This window comes from Toxorhynchites rutilus, chromosome 3 (genome assembly GCF_029784135.1).
Source record: "Toxorhynchites rutilus septentrionalis strain SRP chromosome 3, ASM2978413v1, whole genome shotgun sequence".
Lineage (NCBI taxonomy): Eukaryota > Metazoa > Arthropoda > Insecta > Diptera > Culicidae > Toxorhynchites > Toxorhynchites rutilus.
The window spans coordinates 322,476,923-322,502,294 of record NC_073746.1 but is presented as its reverse complement, the minus strand read 5'-3'; the positions used below and the strand labels follow the sequence as shown (position 1 = coordinate 322,502,294).

Here is a 25,372-nt window from a genome sequence, read left to right as displayed (position 1 = left end):
GGAATCCTCAATGAATCATTACAGGTAAATCTGATTTGGAAAAGCACATGCAAAAGCATAAATTGTGTGGTGTAAAAATCACATTGTTTAGAAAATTTTGACTGCAGAAAGAACGCCTGCGTGTTATACATCATCAAATCCATGGATTGTCTCCGGAACTATTGCGCACGATGTTCGATGACTCGGAAACCGCCCAACATTCTCCTGTTCTCGTACAGAACAGAAATACGTTAAATGAATAGATTTGAATATTTTGGTCTCTCGAAGTGCAAATCACATCCAACGTGTTTTTATTTATTTATATCTTGAAAGAACGATAATGGTTTGCCATAATCGTAGTTGTATAAGGTGTCCTGATTTTCACCTCCAATCAGATGGTATCCCTTATCATATACCAGCAAAAATATGGGTTTATGATGCTGTATATAAGCTAGTTATACGATTTAATGTTTGCTGGGTATCTCGACTTGTCAGCAAGAGGAGAATAAAGAAAGCGATAGAAAATACTTTCATTCAAATCATTTGTACGAGGGTCACTATTTATATTTCGGGAATTGGCAACACTGATGTCATGTGAGTCCATCTGACGGTTCCATCGTAAAGTTTGACATTTTTGACGATATACGTACTCAGAACATTTTGTCATACGGACGCTATTTGTTTATTTTATATTTAGTTGAAAGTTTGGTCTCGGCAAAAAAATGGAACTGAATCGTGAACATTTTTGTGCGATGATTTTTTACGACTTTCGACGTGGATTATCACAACAAGAGTGCGTCAATCAACTTAATTTGACTTTTGGCGATGAAGCTCCATCAAAAACCACTGTGTATCGCTGGTATAGTGAATTCAATCGTGGTCGTAGTTCGCTGTCCGACGAGTTTCGTGAAGGTCGTCCAAAATCGACTGTAGTGCCAGAAAACATCGATGCTGTGCACGAAATGATTAAGCAAGATCGTCATGTAACCTATTGTGAGATTGAGGCATCCCTAAGCATTAGTTCCACCAGCATATATGCGATTTTACATGAACGTTGGATCCCACATAATTTGACAATCGCTCAAAAAATAAATGGAATAAATGCTTTGAAAATTGGTTTAAGCGCATGCAAAAGTGTATCAATCATCGTGGCGAGTACTTTGAAAAACAATAAAAATATATTCGCAGCTTAACTATTTGTTTTTGTTCCTATTCCCGAAATATAAATAGTGACCCTCGTATAACTAAATTATAAAAATAGAATAGACTCTACAAAGGGCGAACACGAAATTATTACGTCACCGAAAATGTCATGCCAATTTTCTTATAATGTTAAGAATCAAACCAAAATTTTAGGGTAGTTTTATACACATATTTACTTCAAAAATCAAAAGAAAAGTAAATCGATGGAGCCTTGAGTGTAAAATTGAACGCATTTTCGATTGATGCCCTCCATCAAAGTCTTTACAGTGTCATCCGGTGCCAGTTTCTCAGTTTTTTTTTTCCATTTTCTTAACATGTCCTTCTCGTCTTTGACTGTCTTCTTGCTCTTCCGAAGTTCCCGCTTCATTAGTGTCCATTAATGCTCCACCGGGCGCTGCTCCGGATAGTTTGGCGGGTTCATGTCCTTTGGAACAAAATGGACAGATTTGGCCTCATACCACTCCAGGACACTTTTAGAATAGTGGCATGATGCCAAATCTGGTCAAAATAGCGGAGCTTCGTCGTGCTGCTGCAAGAACGGCAAAAGGCGCTTCTCGAGGTACTCAGATTTGTAGATCTCGCCATTTACTGTGCCCTTTGTCACGAAAGGCTCACTCCTCAGTCCGCAAGAGCAGATGGCCTGCCAAACGAGATATTTGGAGGCGAACTTCGACATTTTCTTCTTCTTAAATTTGTCGTCCACATCGAACTTGCTCTTGCCGGTGAAAAACTCCAACCCCGGACTTTGCTTAAAATCGGCTTTTATATACGTTTCGTCGTCCATCACACGGCAGCCATATTTCGTCAGCATCTTCTCGTAGAGCTTCCGTGCCCGAGTTTTAGCCGTCGATTGTTGCCGCTCATCGCGGTTTGGGAAGTTCTGTACCTTGTATGCATGTAGCTCTCTTCGTTGCATTCCGGACGTAGCTCTGCGACATGCCGATCTTTTTAGCCAAATCACGGCTTGAGACGTTGGGATTTGCTTTAATCATCCGCTTCACCTTTCCCTCCGTATTTTTGTTCTCCGGTTCCGGTTTTCTACCAGCTCCTTTGCCGTGGTCCAACGTCAACCGCTCCTGGAACCGCTTCAACACTCTGGAGACGGTTGAATGGTGAATGTTCAACATTTTTCCCAACTGCCGGTGCGACAGGTCAGGAAATTCCAGGTGTTTGGAAAGAATTTGTTCTCTCGACTCGCGTTGGTTCACCTCCATTTTCGTTGAAGCGAAAAACATGACTTCGAGTTTGACATCATGTAGACAATACACATCAATGAGAAAGTGTGCAAAATTTGGTTGAATTTCACCCAATGGTAAAAAAGTTATGCCCAAAGTAAAATTCGGGGAAATTTGGGATAGAATCGACAGTGGTTTTCTGCCGATTTATTATGAATTTTATTCTGTTTTTCAGCTTAATCATCATTTCGTTCAACATTAGCTTTTAATTTTTTATATCTCATTTGGAGGGGCCGAAAAAGGTGTTCCGACATGGTCAATCTTAAATAACAAGAGACATCTCCGCGTAGGTAGAGCGTAAATACAATCCCGAAAAACGACATCGTTATTATCGTCACCTACAGAATATTAATCTAGATTCTTTTCCGCCACCTGTCATGGATGAAACTAATAATTGGAAATGAAAATGGACATATTTTGAGAATCCTAAACGCAGGAAAGTTGGGTTAAGCAAGGATCAAAGAAAAGTGATCATTATACTGAACTTTCTAGTTCAAAAAAGTAGGGCCACTTCAACGCACTACTGCTGACCGAGACCTAGAAGCACACTGTTATAAGGTGACTCCTTTTAAAATTCCAGATATTTTTATGCAAAGAATTCAATCCGCTGTACTCACCGTAAAGAATGCGATGACGAAAATCGAGATGACGGCAATGGCGATGCCCGCAACCAGTCCGGAGTCGTTCTCCACCACGCCCGGCTGGATAATGGTTCCATCGGTACCGTTCCGCATGGTAGCTGTAACGTGAATGTATAAATGAAAGGCGAGAAAAAGGAGAGAGAAAAAAAGGAATATATTAATGCTTCGGTTCTTTTTTTTTGTTTCATATTTTCAGCAATAACCACAAATGGGAATGAACAGCACCGCTTTGTTCCTTGGCTTTCGTTTCCATCGGTTATTTTTCTTGATTAAAATCCTCCTCCACCGTTCAGGTTTTTTTTTGTGTTAGTGGGTTACCGATGATGAAAGTATATTCTCTAAAATCAGGGTGTTATAACACGTAACACAAAATAGAAGTTCAAAAGATTGTACATAAGTGATGTTGGTGTTTTTTCTAAGGGAAAAACAAATACTAAACCAGGAAACAAAACACACACATACAAATATATGGCGTCGATAAGTTCGAATATGTCAGTAAATTGTCGTAAATTAAATATAAGTCGATCGGGGAACTTTTTGCAGCACAAAAGTTTCACACACAAGTTGGGACTGAGGGAGGGAGGACAGGTGAAACATGTCTGCGGAAGTTAAACAAACGAACCGACTAGAAGCGAAGCTCGGATGCTGATGAATTCTGTGGAAGGACCCAAGCGGATATACGACTAATTGTAGAAAGTTTTACTGCTGTCAATCGTTTAAACGATGGAGAGGTGATAGGATGGATGTTTTTTTTCTCTTCCAGTTTTACACATAGTTACGAAATTTTACCTTCAAAGCGCACACATCAATCTCACCACTGTCGGTTGTCGGAGAGTGCGAAGGTTTCACAGAAAAGTACGGCATGTGATTTAAGCTGTGTGAAATTATTTTGCTGTCGCATAATTCATATTCATTACCCTCACAAACTATCTGCTGCTGCTACCCCAATCATGTTGGAAAGTTATGGAATGGAATTCACTTCTGTATGGAGCGATTCTTACCGTTGAACGCGTTGGAAATGTTTACATATAATCTCATATTTTGAACAGATATTATATCTTGTTTGGCCGTCCATCGTTTATGTTAATCTTTAATGGAAAAAGGCATTTCAGTGGAAGAGTGGAGCAGTATTGAGCAATTCCAAATGAAATCGTCAAATGACAATACATGAATACTTTTGATTCGAATGAAAGTTTGTATTCCGTTTGGGTTGAAGGAAATATGAGTTTTCCACAGCAATTGGGATTTTTTTTGACTCAAGCGTAACTTTTGAAAAGGGCGTATCGATTTTAGTAGGAGAAATCTTTGATAATTTATATCTCAAAAATTATGAGTCATACCGAAATAGTGTCTTAGAAAGAGTTATAGAGTATTGATGTCTAAACATGAAAAAATATACACTGAGAAAAAAATTAGTACTCTTTTTTTTATTTACAAAAAAACTTTGATTTACAATATCCAAAATACATATTTTTTTTTATTTTTTCATATAAAATAGAAGTCATGTAGAAAATTTAAAAAATGAGTCCAAGATGGTAAAACTATTTTTGACGAACTTTGCGGAACATCGAATTTTTATGAATTTTCGAAACTTCGAATTTTTGTATGTTAACAATCATTTTTAGCCACAAATTATGATTCCTGATGTGATTTAAAACAAAAAGGCTCATTATAAATCTCCTTCTAAATGCAGCCATTCTCGAGATATTTTGAAACATATTTCTAATTTATTGTCTTTTTATAGTAAATATTCCCTTTTAATATGTTTATCGTGTTATACCGTCATGTTCATGAAATATTATGAATTTGCTTATAATTTCCAACAACTTTTTCAAATACATCATCATGGTAAAAATATATGTTTAGGAATTACGTTGAAAATCATTTGAACACATGTGGGTTAATATAAAACGTAGCGATATTAAAAAATGTTTTTTTTTTATCTCAATACAAACTTTTAACATGTTATACATGTTGCGCCAACAGAGCACAACATTTATAAAAGGAAAAAATATAATTATCTACAATTTGGTCAAATAATTCCTATATTTATCGGAGTTTAAGAGATACTAATAATAATACTAGAATTTTTAGCATTTATTTTTTATCAACATTTATTTTTATCAACTAACAATTTTGTTGTATAAAATTTAATTTTTTCATTATTTTCTTATATTTCTATACACATGATGATAACTTGCTGCATTGTCGTTAGAGTACAACTTTGCTGCTACTTCATTCTCGGATACAGGTACAAAAGAGTGATACTTTTGGGTACCTGGAATTTGTTTGGTGTTATCATACATGCTACTCAACTCTTCCACACCCTGATCATATTCTTCTTGTGACATATATGAAAATGACCATTTTGTAAGATAGTCTTCTTTTCGCTTGCTAGTCCAGTCAAATAACGTTTTTGCACTCGTTATCGGATGTTCATACTGCCTAGCCAAACTAGCTCTTGTTGCCATCCGTTTTAATGTAGCACCAATTGCATCACAAGGTCCTTTGCCGTGTGATGTTGTAAAAAAATGCCATTCAGCGTCAATGTCGTATTTCGATTTAAACTGACATAAACTCGCAAAATTTTTCCTATTTTTCTACTGGGATGCAGCACCATCCGACATGAATTTTATTCTTTTTACCTGCATTTGTTGTTTCAAAAATGTTACCAATTTAGAAATAAATACTTGCACAGCTATTGTGTCATGACTTAAAACTTCAGATATAACTACAAAGCTTAAATTTGCCAGAGAACCTTTTTCATCTCTATACTAAACAACGAATGGATGGATTGTTGCTTGATCATTGTTCCAGTGATGACTTTGAACTTCATCTTGAAACACAAATGAATAATTTTCGGAAAAAATCGCAAATCACAATAACCTCATTTTCTTGCAAATTAGCTTTTATATTGTTAAGAAATGTGGACTGTTGTGTTTTAAAGTAATCATGAGTAAGTAATTTTTCTATTTTTTCGCAAAAATACGATACAAATTCTTCCACCGGTTTTACAAGAGTTTCTATGTCGCATCGATCAGAAGAAATCCATTGTGCATAAGTGATTTCAATTAAATTGCGTTCCTGAAGCTCATCTAGAAACCAGTTTCCAAAATCGTCCATTGTTGGGCATTTTCTACATTCACGAAGGTAACAGTATTTAGATCTATTTGTTACAAAGTATTTTTTCCATATATTCTTTGCATTCAATGTTAAAGGAATATTTTTTGAGACTATGAAGCATAAGATTTACATTTTCATGGAATGTACAAACACAAACGTTATGATTTCCTGAACTACTCAGCAATTTGCAATGCTTCGGACGCATTGATGCAAAAGAGCTAAATCCAATTTTGCAATTTGGATTGAGTTTCTTAAATCTGTTGAAAGTTTCCCGTAATGATGTTATTAATAACCTTTTTTGGATGTGTTGACGCTTCCCATCTTTGGCTACAGAAACATAGTCTCTTACTCCAGTCGATCTTAATGATCGTCATTATAAAATTCCGAAACATGATTTTTAACATCTTCACTTAAACTTGGTCCATATTTGCTATGTGGTGTCGACAATACACCTTTTTCATTTGCCAGTTTTTTGACTTGAATTGCCATATATTTATTAACGCCAAATTCTTCTTCCATTTTTTGCACGGACCAAGACTTAGGCAAAACTGTTGAAATTCTAACTTTTTCTGATCTTGTTGTCTCTGTGTGGTCAAATTTCTCATCTAACTCTTTTGCCTTTTGTTTAAAGTTCGACTCTTCGTCTTCTTCATGTGAAAAGGAATATATATTTCTTTTAATACCTTTAGAAATTTCTTTGAATTTTTGTTCGGGGTAACTAGCCTGTCCAAGTCTTTCCGTCATTATTGGTGAAACGTTGATACGGGCGATTCCCTTGTTGAATAGCTCAATGTTGTACGCTCGGGAATACTCTGGTATATTGCTGTTTTGGGAATCTGCTGAAACGACTGAAACTATTGATGGTACTTCTTCTAAAGTAATTCCTACTGCTGTACTGATCTGCTCCACAGTATTACACTGCTTTGGTTTGGAAGAGTATACAGATAAACGGCATGATCCGCAAATTTTTAAAGATGTATCTAAAAGGATATTGCATCCCATTGACTTAAGTTTCTCAATCATTGACACGGTTAAGAAACGTTTTTCAGATGAACATTTCTTATCGTTTTTCGGAAACGGTCTACAACACGAAAAAAAATTTTTGTAGTCCATTGTGGTATACTGTTATTCACTCTATAAGGAAGATTGTTCGACTGAAGAACGATGTTTGAATATGAGTAACTTTATATACATTATAGAGGTACCTTAAAGGTACCTGACTTTATATACCTGTACAGAGGTAGCTTAAAGATACCTGACTTTATATACATATACAGAGGTAGCTTAGAGATACCTGACTTCAGGTATAATCTGGGCATAACGTAAACAAGTTAATTATATTTTTACCCATAACGTCCGGTTGAATCAACATGGTGTATTTGTTGTTGGGATTTCAATTCTACTGTTCGTGTTTTGATTGTGTAACACGAATAATATGTTAAAAGTTTGTATTAAGATAAAAAAAGATTTTTTAATATCGCTACGTTTTGTGCTAACCCACATGTCTTCAAATGTTTTTCAACGTAACTCCTAAACATATATTTTTACCATAATGATGTATCTGGAAAAGTTGTTGGAAATTATAAGCAAATTCATACAATTTCATGAACATAACGGTATAACACGACAAACATATTAAAATGGAATATTTACTATTAAAAAGACAATAAATTAAACATATTTTTTAAATATCTCGAGAATGGCTACATTTAGAAGGATATTTATAATGGGCTTTTTTTGTTTTAAATCACATCAGGAATCATAATTTGTGGCTAAAAATGATTGTTAACATACAAAAATTCGAAGTTTCGGAAATTCATAAAAATTTGATGTTCAACCAAGTTCGCCAAAAATAGTTTTACCATCTTGGACCCATTTTTGAAATTTTCTACATGACTTCTATTTTATATGAAAAAATTGAAAAAAAAAATTAAAAAACATGTATTTTGGTATTGCAAATTAAAGTTGTTTTTGTAAATAAAAAAAAGAGTACTATTTTTTTTCTCAATGTATATTTTTTTCATGTTTAGAAATCAGTACGCTATAACTCTTTCTAAGACACTATTTCGGTACGACTCATAGTTTTTTAGATAGAAATTATCAAAGATTTCTCCTACTAAAATCGATACGCCCTTTTCAAAAGTTACGCTTGAGTCAAAAATATCCCAATTGCTGTGGAAAACTCATATTTCCTCCAACCCAAACGGAATACAAACTTTCATTCGAATCAAAAATACATGTTTTTAAAATCTGCATTTTTTGGACGATTTCATTTGGAATTGCACTATTAGGGGTTGCACATTTCAACACCCATCCTGCCTCTGATGAGCAAATTCGAAACAGAGATAAAATCGACTAAGCAAATGTTTACCACCAATTCGGTTCTAGCCATGCATACGTTTCTGTACAGGTGGAAACGTAAACAGCGCAAATTTTCTGTGAAAAATCGTAGAATATCCAAATAGAAGTATTCAATTGATTCTTCGCGGGACTTGAGTACTTCAGGGATTGTCAAATTTTCAGAATGTCCAGGGAACCAGAGCGGAAAAAATATACAAAATCATCTCGAGCAATGTCATACAAAACTTTCTTAAGCCATTCCAGAACCGCTTCGAACAAACCCGAAGAATATAACGAAAGCATCACCATTTTTCTGCAATATGGCTGCGTCCTCATATCTTGATTTCGGAATCGAAACAAAAAGTTTTTCGTCGTTAGCATCCGTTCCTGCGCTCATAGATGTTTGAAACTTTAGTCCAATTGGCGATGCTGAAATGCAAAATTGCCCCACCCCCAGTTTATGTTTCATTCTTCCAAGAAGGCAACGAGTTTCACGGAGTTAATCCGGGATGCACTTTCCCGGTGCTTCAATTGAAGTTGAAGTTTTCAATTTCCGGACCCGATCTGGGCTTAGCCGAGCCCAAGGATCAAGTGCAACATGGCGCCTACTGACTTTCCAATGCGAAACAAGGGCGAATGTACTTCTTTCGTTCATCCCCCCCATCCACATCCGCGCACATTTCCCGCGAAAATAATAACAGTAATTTCCATAATACTCAAAATGAGCGCTATTGTCAAAAAGTTTTTGGCTGGCAATGGTAATGGCGGCGTTGGCGGTGACGCCAGAGACGATGATGAAAAGGCAGGGACACATTTCAGCAAATAATAACAGAAAAAAAACGTTGGAGAGAAAGAGAAATAGGCTTCAATAAGTTTCGCATTCGAAATGGGCACCGCCCTCAACAAAAAAAGTGGGTTGGGTGGTGGTATTGTCATCAACACTAGCGGCCCACATACCCTTTGCAGCGTAATGTTTCACACCGCGGTAAACTTTTCTAAACGAGGGAAAATGTGCTGCTTTTTTTTGTTACGTCCGTGAAAGCATCATCAGGCGCTGTTTTTTTTTCTGTGTTGTTGTTGTTATTCCGTAGTACTTGTTGCTGAAAGGTTCCTTTTGTTGTGAAAGCGGCTTGTGCTCACCTGGGATGGTGAGATTATCACATTTTCGCGAAGGTGCGAACTTCATTAGATCCCCAAATGGGGTTGGCTGTAAATAACATTCGTTTGAAAATATTGTATGGATGTTACCACTACGCCAAATCGCCTCCTCTAACAATACGCTTAACCTAATGCAATCAATAACTCGAAATTTTTAATTTTGTGACTTGGTCCCCTCTGACCTTACACCGACCAAATCAGAACACAGGGGACAGGGGCAGAAAATGAAATAGAAAGAGCAAATTGCGCCGTCAATGTGGATAAAGAAAATATTGCAATTAAAGCTCCGCCTGTTTTCAATTTATTGAGTATAAACAACCTATTCCCGATTTGACAGCATTCATGATTCATCAGTCATCCAGGTAGCGACCAGACGGCAGCGAGGTTCCCTAATGGCCTTCCTTAAGTCCGAGAGAATAGATTAGTTTTCCAGATTTGCCCTTTTTAAGGCTAGAGGTGAATGAGCTGAGAAATTTGAAACCCTCTATAATTCAAATCATGATCATTATTATTCGAGTCACAGTGTAGCATACGCGTTAGTCATCTGACTTTCAGATTTTATTAGTTATTTATATCAACATTAACTCATTTCCTCGACATGTGCTTGCTGACATATTTCTGCTTCAATCGACACATTGATAAAGCGGAACAATGACTGTGAGTCATGTTGAATAAATTCGAAGCGCAAGTGCAGCGCGTAACGTTATCAGCGCACGTCAATAAACTGACCCACTTTATGACCATAATAAAGATAACCGACCGACGCGACGACATGTATAAACACAACAATAACAGCGCGCGTCAAACCAAACTTCTACGCTTATTTTTGTTTCACTAACATAGGATAAGCGTCCAACAATGTAAACTATGTAGAGTTGATAAAAACGTTGTGAACTATAGTAAAAACATGCAGTACTCAGTGCGCAGTACATGGAATATGTTGTAGTAGTTCGGGCGGGATGTTGACCCGAAAGAAAAGTCCCGCGAGTCGACGAAACACCCTCTCGATTGCTTTCCCTACTACCCCCTTAATTCTGTGAATTAATTTGGAAATCTGTTCAACTTGGCATTTTATTGTTTCGCGAAACGTTCGCGCCCCTAACTCAGTGATAGCATTCATTCATCGGCCCTTGTCAATGCTACCAAATGTTTGTACTAAAGAGTTTCAGTCTTGAATTTCTATGATGCTCGTTCCTCGCTGGTTATGATTTCTTAGTTCTACGTTAACAACGGGGTTGTGTCTTGAACACCACTCTTCTTTATTAATTTGTATGTTTTGACCAGGGCTTGGAAATATTGAGCTTGTTAAGGAATATTTATTTCGCTTCCCTATCTTCCTTTACCGTTTCGTCAGTGTACGAGAACGATGTCGATATTGAATGGACTGGTATATTAACCCTTTGTTGTCGGAATTATTTTTCCTTGATAGAAATCTTCTTATCTTTCTACACCAATAACATGTTCATAGAAACTCTGTATACATCCGTGAAAAAGTTCGCTAGACGTTAAGATTTGTTTAGACAAAATGTAAATTTTTACATCGTTGAATAAAATATTTACATGATTCTTTACTGTGGTGGCTGAGAGCAGACAAACCACCGTAAAGGGGTTAATATCAATGAATGACAAAACTAGGAATATTTTCTTTGTTTACATTCCGTGAACGCAGGGCAGAACCTGAGACGAGACATGACAATAAAGGGCCGATTCCGGACCACTTTTTCTGTCAAACTCGAACTCGGCTCCTGATTGGTTGATGAGGAAAATAATTAACAAAGATAAATATACAAAAATGGGATTTCCAACATTTTTTCAGTGTTGCCAAATGTATTCAAAATTGAAAAAAAGTTGCATTCACAATTCAATTCAGTGAACATTTATGATATCGATTCTTTGTATATTTTCAATTCTATTACGTCCTGTGTTCAGTTCCCGTAGAGAGGGAAACATTGAATCGGAATTTTCACCCTACACCTTTTTGTGATTCTCCTGCCATCCAGCATAGCATAAAAGCAGCGGCCAAGCAGAGAATAGAATTCAATTATTTTCCAACCGTTTGCAGTTTTTCCAAGCAGTTGGCAATCAAATTGGGACCAAATAACAAATAACATCCTAGGAAGCAGAAAAAATATTCAAAATCATGTTAGAACCTGAATAAACATATCATACATCAGACAAAAAAAAAACTTGAATAAACGATATGTTAAAGTTTTGGAATGTATAATTTTATCAACATTTCAATATTGATAATATTTGAACGATATCAGGGCTTATTTTCGTATACACTTCACGGTGAAAACGAAATGATGTGTATTCACGATGACAACGATACGGTGTCGACATCTGGATACGAAATTAATTTTTAATACAACCTATTACTCTCTCAGATTAGCAGACTCGAAGGCATTATTATCTTTGACGCTTTACCAACTCGTAAAACGAAGCTCAATGACATGTCGTTCAATTCGTTTTCATTGTGAAGTGTATAGGGGAATAAGGCCCATAGTCTCTTGATAAATAAAATGAGCCAAGAATTTGATTCTTGTACTTCAAACATATCATACTCCTGCTATCAAATACGTTTCCTAGTTTTCTTTGTTCTATCCACATTTAATTTTTGTTTGCATATCAAAATAACAGGAAAAAATCGTAATGGGTTGTATCTAGGACACGACCGCAGTTTTCGACGTAGAACTACGGAATTAGATTATTCAATCCACTTGTTTATCACTTCGGATATTATTTTAGAATGCATCGATTTTTTTGTAATATCGTTCTAGCTATTTAATTTTTCATTACTTCAGTAGACGCCAAAGAGTCGAGTAGAGTCGAAAGCTATCAGCACTTCCCGTTTATTTGGTTCAACTCACATCAGACTTTCTCCTCCCCACTCAGATATCGATCACAAACTATGAACCTTTTTACTCCTATTTTACTCCGCTTGAGATGTGATCGAACCCCACAAAATGCAACAGTAAGGTTACCCTGCTGGAATTTGAAAGGATACTTTCATGAAATATACGATTATCTAAATAAATCCAGTGTATATCTATCCAAAATTCTGGATACTCTTCCATATCCGCACTAGCACAAAAAAAATTCTCGTATGCTGCTCTTCTTTGTCGTAGAGGCTTCCTCTCCTTGTATCGAGCTGTGTGTGTATGGGTGTAAAATCAGCATTAGGCATGAATGACCTCTAGCCCTGAGAAGGGCCCTTGTGGAAAGAAACTCTTTTCCATACTCCTCTTCACCCGACAAGAAAACAATCCTCTCCCGCTCGACGCTCTGCGGCAACTATGTAGCTTCGATGACCACCTAACGAGAAGTGGTGTGGCTTCAAATCGCGGATGACTTATTTAAGCCAAATATGTTGAAAACGGGCAGACACGAATGTATCAGTTGCTCGTTATTGACAGCTCTGTTCGGGAATGCACACAAATCGGCAGAACAAATGTATGGGAAAATGAGAATGCTTCCAGTTTTCATTGATTTAAACTGTTTAGGCATTAGTGGATTGTAATGTATAGCATATCAAACGAATCTTAGAGATTTTCTGATTCCATTGGTATGCAAAGTATTAAAATTTGTTGCAGTAAAAATAGTTATTAACTTTAGCTTTATTTCACAAAAACGTGACCTGTTTTCTGAGGGTGCCACCCTTCCTGAAAGACGTAGTTCTACGTCAAAAACAAATCGTTTTAAATATGTGACATTCAGTTGTATAATTAATACAAAAAAGGATACAGCTCAGACACTACATATACGAAGAACACATTTCTCTCATGGGTAAATAATTTTCCTGAATTTTATAACATTTGGCAACCTTCACATCTTGCTTCCCTGTTATCTAGCACTTGGTCCCGAAAAAAGAATAAGAAACCAGTTGTCACGTCTTGTCTTATGGGCACCTTACACGATCAAACTGATTGACAATAAGTGTCTTCAATATCGTGACAGCTAGGATTTCGACATCCGCTCTAACCTCAATCAATATTTTGCCACCTTACACGGTCAATATCGCCCTCAACCCGAGACAACGAAAATATCCGCGATGGCTAGTGGCGACATTCGAGTTTGGGCTTCAAACTATTCTCCATCAGATTAGAAGGCTAAAAGGCAATTTTCAATTGGTAAAATTTGAATGAAAATATCTACTTGGTTTTATTTAATTAGTTGAAGCGCGTAGTCCTAACTCTAACTTAACCTATTTTCTATGAATTTTCAGATATTCCTACTAAAATTTATTATTATTATATAACGTCAGTTTCAGATTCAATTTTTGTATGAGATTTTCTCACCACTTGCAGAAAAAAAGTGATTTGCATTCACATAGCATTCACATGATTTGGAAAAGTTAATTTTCATTCATAATTTACACTTTAAAACTCGTTTTTCCTTCTCAAAAACACATCATAATACTCGCTTCACAAATACAGACTGATCCTTTCAGTTTCAGGGATGCCAGATTATTTTAGATTGTGAAAATATATGCAAATTATGTTATCTGCAAGCAAGTGTTTTTATTCGATAAATAAGACTATGGCAGTAGAACCCCGATTATCTGTATCTGTATCTGTACCCCGATTATCTGTATCTGTATCTATTTCTGTATTGATAAAACATAGTTTCTATGTTTAAACATCATCCCGACTATTCGCGGATAATCGGGATTCTACTGTAACTTGAATTAACACGTGATGTTTTTTCACCTGTGATTTTCCCAGATCTTCTCATTCTCCAAATTTTATAGCGGAGTGTGAAGAAACACACAACTTAGACTAAAGTGGCTGCCCCGCTCGCTAGCGCAAAGAATGACCGAGTTCAATGTTAAAAAATTCCTAAGACGTTGTTAATTTTCATTCACTCTCTCACCAACACATTGTCAGTTTACTTGGAGGTTTTGATTTGTATCGCGAAAAGTACTGTATTTTGCTATTTTAGGTACAGTAATTTACATTTAATGCGACGTTTTTCTAATTGGACAGACCTGTATGCGACACGTTTCGTTAGACATTTTTGTAAACATCGAGTTCGGGCCCAAATTATGGCCCCACATTGAAATTCGCCGCCAGACGTCGACGCTGTACCACTTTCATCTTCAAGTTCAAATCGCCTCCAATGCGACACTGAGTGGTTCCTCGGCATGTCGCATTAAATGTAAATTACAGTTTTCCAAACCAAAAGCATTCACTTAAGATTCCTACAATTTCAAGTTTATAAATTTTAATTGCAATCGCAAAAAAGACTAACAAACATTAAATGTCCGCTTGCAAATCTGGCAACTCAGTCTGGAACTCCGTGAGGTAAAACGTCATCATCATGCATCCATATGAAATGTCACGATATTGATGCCCGAAAATCAGAAAATCCGGATTTCTGTGTTGTCGGCCATGTTCAGCTGTCATTATGCTCTCAAATGTCATCATATTGTCAATAAATTTGACCGTGTAAGGTCCGCTTTAGGGCAGAACTAACGTGAGAATGAACGAAACCGAATGAATCAACTGTTAGTGACTTGCTGTTATTATGAGGCTTGGCGTTGGTTCATTTTCGATATCCCGAATGCAATGGTATAATGAAATTGGTTTGAAATTCAGCTGAAAAGATTGATGTGAAACAAATATTTCCAAGCACTGACCATGACTAACAGGTGTTTGTGGCCACTCTGGAAAAAGTTGAGTACCGCTGGTCTATATGTTAGTTTGTGAAGTTGTCTTTCGATTCTGGTATCCGGCTTCTGACCGGCTTCATTTGTTTCATTACTATTCAAATTGAACGTAAAACTTTTAATAGACCACAGGACAGAAAATCGGCTAATCATCACCCAGCCAAAGATGAGCGATTTGCCACCTCCAACAAAACATCCTTTGAAGCGATCATTTTCGTGTTGCTGTAAATTTTCCCTTACACCCCTCGCCGCCGCGCATTTAGGAAATCTGTTCAGCCATTAATGCTAACAGCCAAAGCAGGCGGCGGCGGCTGCTGCTGATGACGGCTAATGATGCTTCGTCGACATTTTTTGCCATTGCCTTTCGTGTAGGCTCTGTGTAGGCTTTGTAGAACAACCCCCCGCCCCCTATCATCGTTCAGTGGCGGTCAAAAAAATCGTTTCCTTATACGAGATAGGTATCATTGCCGTAGTTTCGCAGCATGAGAGGCAAGATATTTTTTTTTGTTACATTCTTTTCTTGTTGTCGGTCTCTGACAAGTGAAGTTCATTTTGCCAACAGTTTTTGTTTTCTCCGGGGCTCTATATTGACTGTCGCGCACAATGATCGTCGCTGTTGTGATGCAGCATACTATTTGTCAGACACCGAGCTTTTTTTTTTGCGCCACCGGAAGAAGACAAAGCTAGAGGAAGAGCCTCAAATTGTGTACTAGCCCCGGTTATCACAGAGAAATATTCCGCACTGACAACTTCATCGTGTTTCACTCGATTAGAGTTCGAAAATATCTGTTTTTTTCTGCGTGAAGCGGAAGGGGACGGCAGACTGGCGTTCGTTTTCCACCCGATGTATTACCAGATGGAGAGAAACATGTAAACAAATGTCAGAAGCAGCCCATCAAGTGAAGCTGTGTTTTTGTTTGCCTCATGTTCTTTTTTTTCAATTTGATAAAGTAGATTGATTTATTGTTGGCAAATGCACACAGCGAGCTGACATAAGCGTGACATTTGCGTGATGCAGAATATAGTCGGAAACAACCCAGTAGTGAGTAAGTTCGACACTAAACACGTGTTCAATGTTACACGAAGAATCCATCTTGGCTAGGCTGGTGGAAAAGTTCGCGGAATGTTGAAACAAATGTATAACTGTTTTAAGGGAATCCATCCTTCCAATGTGCGCATACTAAAACTATTAATATAAAATGTGTTAATATAAAAAAAGTTAATATGAAAAAGTAATATAAAAAAGTGTTAATGACTTGAAGACCAGTCGATGTCAAGATGGGGCCGCATTTGTTAAGGTGCTCATACACTACTTGTCCTGAGTCTACTATTTGACACTTTTTGACAGATCAAACTTGATCAACATGTACTGATGGTATTGATCAAAAATGTTAAACACATAATACGACAAGCAAATATTTAGTTCCTGTTTGGTTAAACTTTTTTTTGGAGCTGTTCCTCGAACCATGTACTTAAATATTACAGGTCAAAATTCTCCATGTTCGACGTTTGACATTGTTTGTGACTGTTCATAATTGAGGAGTGACTAACAAAGAAGTATTTGTACAAAATTTTATCCGAAAATGTTTGATATTTGAATGAATATTTGAAGACCTAATTGATGAAAAAGGCATGAAAGTTATTGCGGCAGTAGACGAGCATTGCGGAGAATCTCTTTAGAGATGAGATACATAAATTGAAGAATTACTGACAAGACTAGATTGAACTTAAAAGCTGGAACAGTCTTTCGGTCAAACATGATCAACGAGCATGTTTCACGCATTCCATAAGATTTAGTTTCGCTGTTTCTATTTTTTTTTCAAATTTTTCGGGGCTCCTGCAAGAAGGGGTTTGTCTATGGGTACGACTTACACGTTGTTCGCGGTATACCATTCCAGTACCATTCTCCCGAATTGACAAGAAGGGAGGTCTGGCAATAAGCGTTTTTGCAAACCACTTACGTGTTCTCTCTGTGGTAGTGGTTTCTGTCTGTAATCTTGTATATTGACAGTCATGCTCATTTTTTGGACATTTGCACTGTCCAAGAGTTTCCGATATCTCCGACGGAAAGGCTAGTACTACGCTTGAAAATACTGACCGCGATTCTTCTGGTCGCTGCAATATTCTGTTTTTTTTTTCCACAGTTTTTCGCAATAAATCGATCACTTTCAGAGATTCTGTTATTCGGCGTGAACTTTTTCGGATATTGCCTGTACGCGGGCAATATTTTGATATGCTATTCTTTCTGCTTCGTTGTCAAACTGAATAGAGAAGATGGCAAGCAAAATAGTGGCAACACACATTTACAAATTGTGAAATAATGAATTATTATACACAATAAAAATAATTGAACCCAAATTAAGCGGACCAATTTCAGATCGTCATATCCTTCAAGGGAAAGTATACTGAAAGATAAAGTCAAATTTTAAACCAGAATAAATGTACTTTCATTTCCTCTCCGTCAATGGAAAAAAAGTGTGGTATCGGTATAATTTTCGTACTACTTCCATATTCATTTATGAGGTGAATAATTTTGGTTTGTCCAGTCGAAAATATGATCATGGTTTGTCCACTGTTTTAAATTCTCTAATTCCGGACACCTTTGTCAAATCAGGTATTCGAATGTTCCAAAACATATTAATAAAATTATCTTTTTCATGATTTGCAGTAGTTTTGTGGTATATTTTTACGGAATTAAATGTTTTAAAGGATTATAAAATACACCTTCTATTGGTGTCAATGCGCCCCTCATTCGAGCTAACTTTTAATCAACCACCAGATTATTATTTGGCACGTATTCAGACCTTCTCTGGCTTATAACATTTTCAAATATTGTAAACATCCTGCTTGCACACCATTTGTATCAGATTTACATAGCTAAACCATTAAATTAACGCATTTCGATGACCTCAATTCTGATCATGAGTTGTCCTATTCAATAATGTTGTTTTGTCCACATGATTTCTATGGCAACCGCTAGGTGCGCTGCAGTTTGTTTATTGTGTCCTTCGCGCATAGCCGAAGTAAAGTTTCTCTGTATTGAGTGTGTTGAGGTGAACACTTTTAAAATGCCCATGAAAACACAATATTCTGAAGAAAGTCTAAATTATGAATGGATCAATATGACGACAGAAATTTCGAATTCGAATTGTTTTCATTCAAAAATGGTGATTTCTAAAACCAGACAAACCATGATCATTTTTTGGACATGATCAGAGGTGGTCAACCCATGATCATAATTTCTCTTTGACGAAAATCGTTGGAAAACATGAAAATTCAAATAATTTCAACGCCTTATGGTAGTATTAGCAACTAGAGATTTGAGGCTTTTCAACAAACCCAAACTCGTCCGATAAGTACTCAGCCTTATCGCCGGATGGTGTCAGTATCGCATTCTCCAGTATTCTCCAGATAACTTATCGTGTAGTACATTCTCGTAAACGGCTACTGTCAAAATTTCAGCCGAATCGGACTCGTAGTTTTGTTTTGACCGTGTGTAGAAGCGGGCGTGTCCACGGATTTTAGAAAAATGGAAAAAATGGAAATTCCGCCGTCTCCACGGCCAAATTTGTCGAATTACACTACGAACTGCTACCCCATGCACCGTATTCTCCAGATTTGACCCTGTGTGACTTTTTTTTCGTGTTTTCAAACTTGAAAAAGTCACTCGCCGGGCAGAAATTTGAGTCGAATGAGGAGGTCATCGCCGCCACGGAGGCCTACTTTGCAGACCTCGAGAAAACGTATTTTTCAGATGGACTAAAGAAGTTGGAGCACCGCTGGGTCAAGTGTATCGAGCTAGAAGGAGACTAAGTTGAGAAATAAATCGCCACTTTACCAAAATTTTTGTTTTTTTGTAGGCTAAGTACTAGTCGGACTGCCCTCGTATGTCGTGAACGATGACACACGTGGTCTAAAGATCAAGTTTAACGTGTACTGCCGTGATAAGGATCGTGTTGAGTTATAGATCCAGATACGTGTTGCTGATTCAAGTTTACAGATTCTGTTTCCAGATTCTAAATTCTATTTCCAGAATCTAGATGCGGATTCCAGAATCGAATGATGAGAGCCAGATTTTTTTATTTCACAGTTAAGATTCCACATTCCAGTTTACCACTGTGACTTAGAAAATTTGACTCATATCTGGGTGTCTTATTCCTTATTCCTTATATCTTATTCCGATTCTCCAAATTTAAACTCCTGTATATCTCACCGATCCATCTTTTGGATTTCAGATTCCAACTTCTGAACTGTAATTTTACATTTAGATTCTGCTCAAATTCTAAGTTATCAATTCGAATATCGATTCTACATTCAGATTATCGGCTCCAATTCCATATATCAATTCATATCCAGATTCGAGGACTTAGATTTAAGATTTTGAATTCAGATCCAGATTCGAATTTCAAATATCAGGATTCCATATTCTAATTGCCTGAATCCAGATAATGAATAACAGATTTAAATTCGTAGACTCAAGACTGTGCTTTTAGATGCAAATGTTGTATATGAATGTCAAATTATGGATTCCAGACGTAGACTTCCACATACGGATGTCTGATTCGGATTTCAGACGATTTTTATTTGAATCCAGATCCAGAATTTAATTACTCATAAAACGTCATCCGCCAAAATCTATTTTTTCTAACTTTATTTATCAAAAATTTCGCCAAAACCGTAACTTCAAAGAACCAATAAATGGTTTATGAAATTGCAAGAAACGCTTGTTTCCCGAAGAGTACATAAAATATGGATTCACTATTCTGACCGTTAATGGAATCAACGAATTTGAATATTTGGATTGTTAAACCCTTCCCGGAATCCGTCAGTGAGTATTTGGCTCTTTTGTTTTGGTCATGGCTTTCACCTTATCTGACCACTGCACAATGGTCCAGGAGATGCATTTAAGTGGAAATTAGCATTCAGAGCTCGACAGTTATTCTCTAGATAAAAACTGTCTTCGACAAAATTGTTACATATGATAGGGCGCTCATTTTTATCAAAAATAGGGTGACCGAAATCTTCGATGAAATAATAAATATAATTTTTTTATCTTTATAGATAGAGGTAAACATAGTTCGACAATGTTGTAGTTCCAGTTATTTGAAACATCTCGGTCGAACTAAGTTTTTTTTCTATCTCTTGAAATAGCCGATATAGAGCCTTTTTTCTAGGTTACGTTAGGGTCACCATGAAAAAAACCTGTTTTTTTGCTCTTACTTTTATATTTTAAGTTATACATGCAAACTGCCTTGAAAAGACTTTTAGAGCTTACTTATACAAACATTTTTCGATGCAGAACTTGTCAATATCTCAACTTCAATCAAAGTTATTGATATTTTTTCTTAAAAAATACGCTTTTATCAATTGTTTGTCATTATTTCTGGGGCAAACATAAACAAAGTTTATTGGTAGCATTTGAAAAAGCATACTTCACACTACATGATGTGTGACTTTCAAAAACATGTTATTTTTCGGGTTTGAGTAGATTTAAATTGAAATTATGAGTTTTTGGGGATACAATCATCAATAACTTTGAGTAGGATTAACCCTTTGCGGTCGTATTAAATTTGGTCATGGGTATCGTACTGGTCGGAATTATTTTTCCTTGAAAAAGCAGTGATACATGCAAGATTATGAAAAATATTTTTTTTTAATTTTGTGAACTTTATTTTGTGCGAAATCTTCCGAAATAGTCTCCAAGAGTAAAAATCATATGAAGTATAATCAATACATAATTTTATTTTTATTATCCGTTGAATATGAGACACTTTTGTCAGTAATGCAATAAAATTATAATTAATGCCAGCAATGTGTATCCGAAAAGATCAGCACTTTTCAATTTTAACAAAGATTTTTTACAGATTATTCAGATGACATAAGACACTTATGCAAACAATTATTCTGTTTTTAAAGACAACTACTTCAACATAATTCAAACCAGTAGTAACTCAAATAATGATTTCAGCGTATCCGAAATGCTCAGAACTTTTCACTTCAGATGAACAAAGATTTTGTCGCTTGAGACACTTATACGATTATTGTAATAACATGAGACATTTATGCAGGCAGTAGTTCTGACATATATGAACAATCTTTTCCATCACACAATGGCTAAATTCTGCTGTTATGATTTTTTGTTCCACATTCTTATGCATTCAACGCACTGTGCGTTATCTTGTGTGGGTGACCACTTCGTTTGATACTGATTACCGTTATCTATTACTCATAGGAGCACCGTATTGATTCGTGAACAGATTCATTAGACATCTAGTTCCGTTTAGGAAAAGCATAAACTGATACTTGGTTGGGTAAAATATAAGATCAGCATGGTTTCTTGCTGTGGTGGCTGAGAGCAGACAAACGACCAGAACGGTAAAAAAGGTATGGTGGCTGAGAGTAGAAAAACGACCACAAAGAGTTAAGATATAGAGATGTTCTTCATCGCAAATTGGTATTGATAAGCTCTAAAGGTCGTACGGAGACAGTTTTGATGTAGAATTTAAAATGTAAAAGTTGAATAAAAAAAACCCGTCTTTTCCTGGTCAGCCTAATGCAACTTAGAAAAAAGCGCTAAATTGATTATATTAAAAGATAGAAAACAGTTTTGTTCTACAAAGTTGTTCAACATAACTGGGGCTACAATATTGTCGAACAATGTTTATCTCTATCTTTAAAGATAAGAAAGTTAGATTTTTTATTTCATCGACAATTTTGGTCACCCTATTTTCGATAACATAAAAATGTGCGTTTTAGCATATGTAACAACTTTGTCGAAGACAGTTTTTGTCTAAAGAATAAATATCTCCCACAAAGTTATTTCTATCTAAGTTGCATTAGGGTAACCATGAAAAAACGGGTTTTATACACTTATTTTTATGTTTGAAATTCTACATCAGAATTGTCTTCGTACAACTTTTAGAGCTCATCAATACCAACATTTTGTGATGCAGAATTTGCCAATATCTTAATCCTGGTCAAAGTTATTGATGGGTTTTCATCCAAAAACACAAAATTTCAATTTTAATTTACTCAAACACAAAAAAATTACATAGTTTTGAAAATCACATATTATATAGAGTTTTTTTTTTTTCCAACAAACATCAAACGTCAACAAACATTTTTTTATGTTTGCCCCAGAAAGAATGACAAACAAATGAAAAGAGCGTGTTTTTTTGGGAAGAAATATCAATAATTTTGAGTGGAGTTAAGATATTGACAAGTTCTGCATCGAAAAATGTTTGTATTAGTAAGTTCTAAAAGTCTTTCGAAGACAGTTTGTATGTAGAATTTGAAATATAAAAGTTAGAGCAAAAAAAAACAGTATTTTTCATGGTGACCCTAACGTAACTTAAAAAAAATGCGCTATATTGGGTATTTCAAAAGATAGAACTTTGTTCTACAAAGATGTCTCAAATAACTTTGACTACAACATTGACGAAATATATTTATATCTATCTATAAAGATAAGAAAGTTATATTTTCTATTTCATCGAGAATTTTGGTCGCCCTAATTTTGATAACATGAAAATGAGCGCTCTATCATACGTAACAACTTTGTCTAAGACAGTTTTTGTCTAGAGAATGACTGTCGAGCTCTAAATGCTAATTTCCACTTGAATGCATCTCCTGGACCATTGTGCACTGGTGTACATGATCATACAGATGGATAGTTGAAAGATTTTTGTATTGATAAAACATACACCCATGGAAGCAGATATCTCTTTTTTCCATCTTTTTTGGGATTGTACCAAAAAAAGTCCAAACGACGTTAACGGGAATCGAACCAAGACCGGTTTGAGTGCAAGACTGTTTTACAGATTTCCGACGCTATCCACATAGCTAATGATGCTGTTGCGCGGAACTGTGATAACATTACATCTCATTACAAATTGAAGTTGGAAAGTGTTTTCAAATTTTACTCTTAGAGAACATTTTCTAGCATGAAGGAGATCTATATCTATCTCGGTCTGGATATTAATCGCTCGTATTAATCTTATATTGCCGTACCATATATATTATACAAATGCTTACCAGTATATGAGAGTCATGACATTTTCTGTTATTTTTACGCTCATTGATGTTATAAATCGGGATGACAAAACAATCAATTTTGGGTGTAGTTTTCATGCTCACATGATTTTTTTTGTGTTTGTGATTTGTTCTTCAAAGAATCTGAATCATTTTCGGTGTGTCATGTACGAGTTCTACCCAAAAGCCGCCTTGCAAGCATTGGAGTGAAGACTATTCTTCAAATCAAGACCAAGGCAAGAAGTACAAGCATTTCAAAAGAACTTTAATCTCCTGGACATAGATTGTTCGTGATAACCTTAAGGGAGTTGCGGGATAATTGATTATAATAAGTGGGAGTCACAAAGGTGAACATTTTCAAACTCTCTTGCCGATCATAGAACCAAGGATTTCCAGATTTCTAAGTCCATATGTGGATTGAAAATTGGGATGGCTGACTCAGATTACACACAGGAATGCAGGTGAGGAGGCATTTCAAATCTCGATTTCAATTCTGATTCTGAAACCCAGAGTCCAGATTCAGCGTTCCTATTTCAATAAAAATCCTCATCGCAGTGAAGTCAAATTCAACGGAATTCATCGGAATTTAATGAATTCGATAAAATTTGCGGGAACAGATTTCCGACCGTTTGTGCAAATATAGTAGTGACAGCATAGTTTGTTTTCTGACTTCTGTGTGCGTTTCTCAATTTCGTTTTCATCTCATTCACCTCTGTGTATTTGCCTAGTTCGGTTAGCGTAATGCTTCTTATTTCTTCTATTTCTTATTCGATGCCTCGAACGCTCCTAGAGGATCTTTGCCGTCTCAACGTAGTAAGTCAGCTATTCCATCCCAAACCGGTATAGCGGTTCTCAGATTTTCGTGAATATTGGTAGTTTTGTTCCTTATCGCAAAATATTTGGCTGGGAAAAAGGAATCCATTATTTTGTCGGTAGATGGCTGTAGTGATCGATATCTCGTATAGTATTGATCAAACAATTCCAAATTTATGCTCGTTGTAAAAGTGACATTTCGCACTAAAAAATCAGTTGCTGTTTTTTGTTTGCTCCATTCAGTTATGAGTTAAGGGTTTTAACAATGGAAGTCACCAAAGAGAAAACTCGGTACATTTTACAGTTTTTCTTTGATACGGGTGAAAATGCAAGCCAGGCCGCTGATAGTACGAATTGTGTTTATGGTACCGCTACTGTAACAGCTAATCACGTGCAATTTCGATTTCGTCGATTTCGTTTAGAAATTTTTGATATTGAAATACACCTCACATAGGCAGGCCCGTCGTCGAAAATGTCGATAAAATCACAGAAAAAATCGAAATTGATTGGTATGTTAATCGTCGTAGTATCGCCCAGGAGCTAAAGATCAATCATAAAACAATTTCAAACCATTTGAGCAAAGCTGGCACCATTTAACACCAAAAAACCTAATGGATCGAATATCCATGCGAAGCCTGGGCCAAACGGAATGAAATCGATCCCTTTCTTAACACTTTGTTCGCCAGTGACCCAGATCTGGGTGACACTTTCCTCGTTGAATTTGAATAGGATTTTTAAACAGTTTGATAGAATAGGCACTAAAATGTAAATATGGGATATGTAGAATTCAAAAAAAAAAAAAAATTAAAAACATAACAATATAGTTTTTATATTATACTTTTAAACGGTTTTATTTAGCATTACCTATTGTAAGTACGTTTGTAGGTTTATCTGTAGGGTTGTCCCACATTAATAGAAATTTAACCCCCTTCCTGTTGACCGTTGTTGATCTGAAATTAGGAACACGCCTTTATCTCTGCTGTCGTTATAAAACTGCGTATTCCATGATCTTGAAAATCCAAGATGGCGGCTGCTACAAAATGGCGGACTACATATTTTATCAAAACCCCATCAATATGGGTATCAAATGAAAGGGCTTGACTAGAAGAACACAGTTATTTATGAAAATGCAATTTAAAATGGCCGCCATGACAAAATGGCGAAATTTTTATTCGATTCAT

At 36.2% G+C, this 25,372-nt stretch overlaps 1 protein-coding gene across 9 annotated transcripts in view; it reads right to left on the bottom strand.

Annotated features, from left to right (window-relative positions):
* Positions 1-25,372, bottom strand: part of LOC129779897 (low-density lipoprotein receptor) — an 839,868-nt gene that overhangs the window by 22,925 nt on the left and 791,571 nt on the right. For all 9 annotated transcript variants that reach the window (XR_008743794.1, XM_055787656.1, XM_055787655.1 and 6 more), the window contains one exon: positions 3,035-3,156. Coding sequence is in view for 8 of the 9 variants with exons in the window: in XM_055787656.1 (XP_055643631.1) it covers positions 3,035-3,156 (122 nt within the window). In the remaining variant the exon portion in view is untranslated. The remainder of the gene's footprint in view (positions 1-3,034; positions 3,157-25,372) is intronic.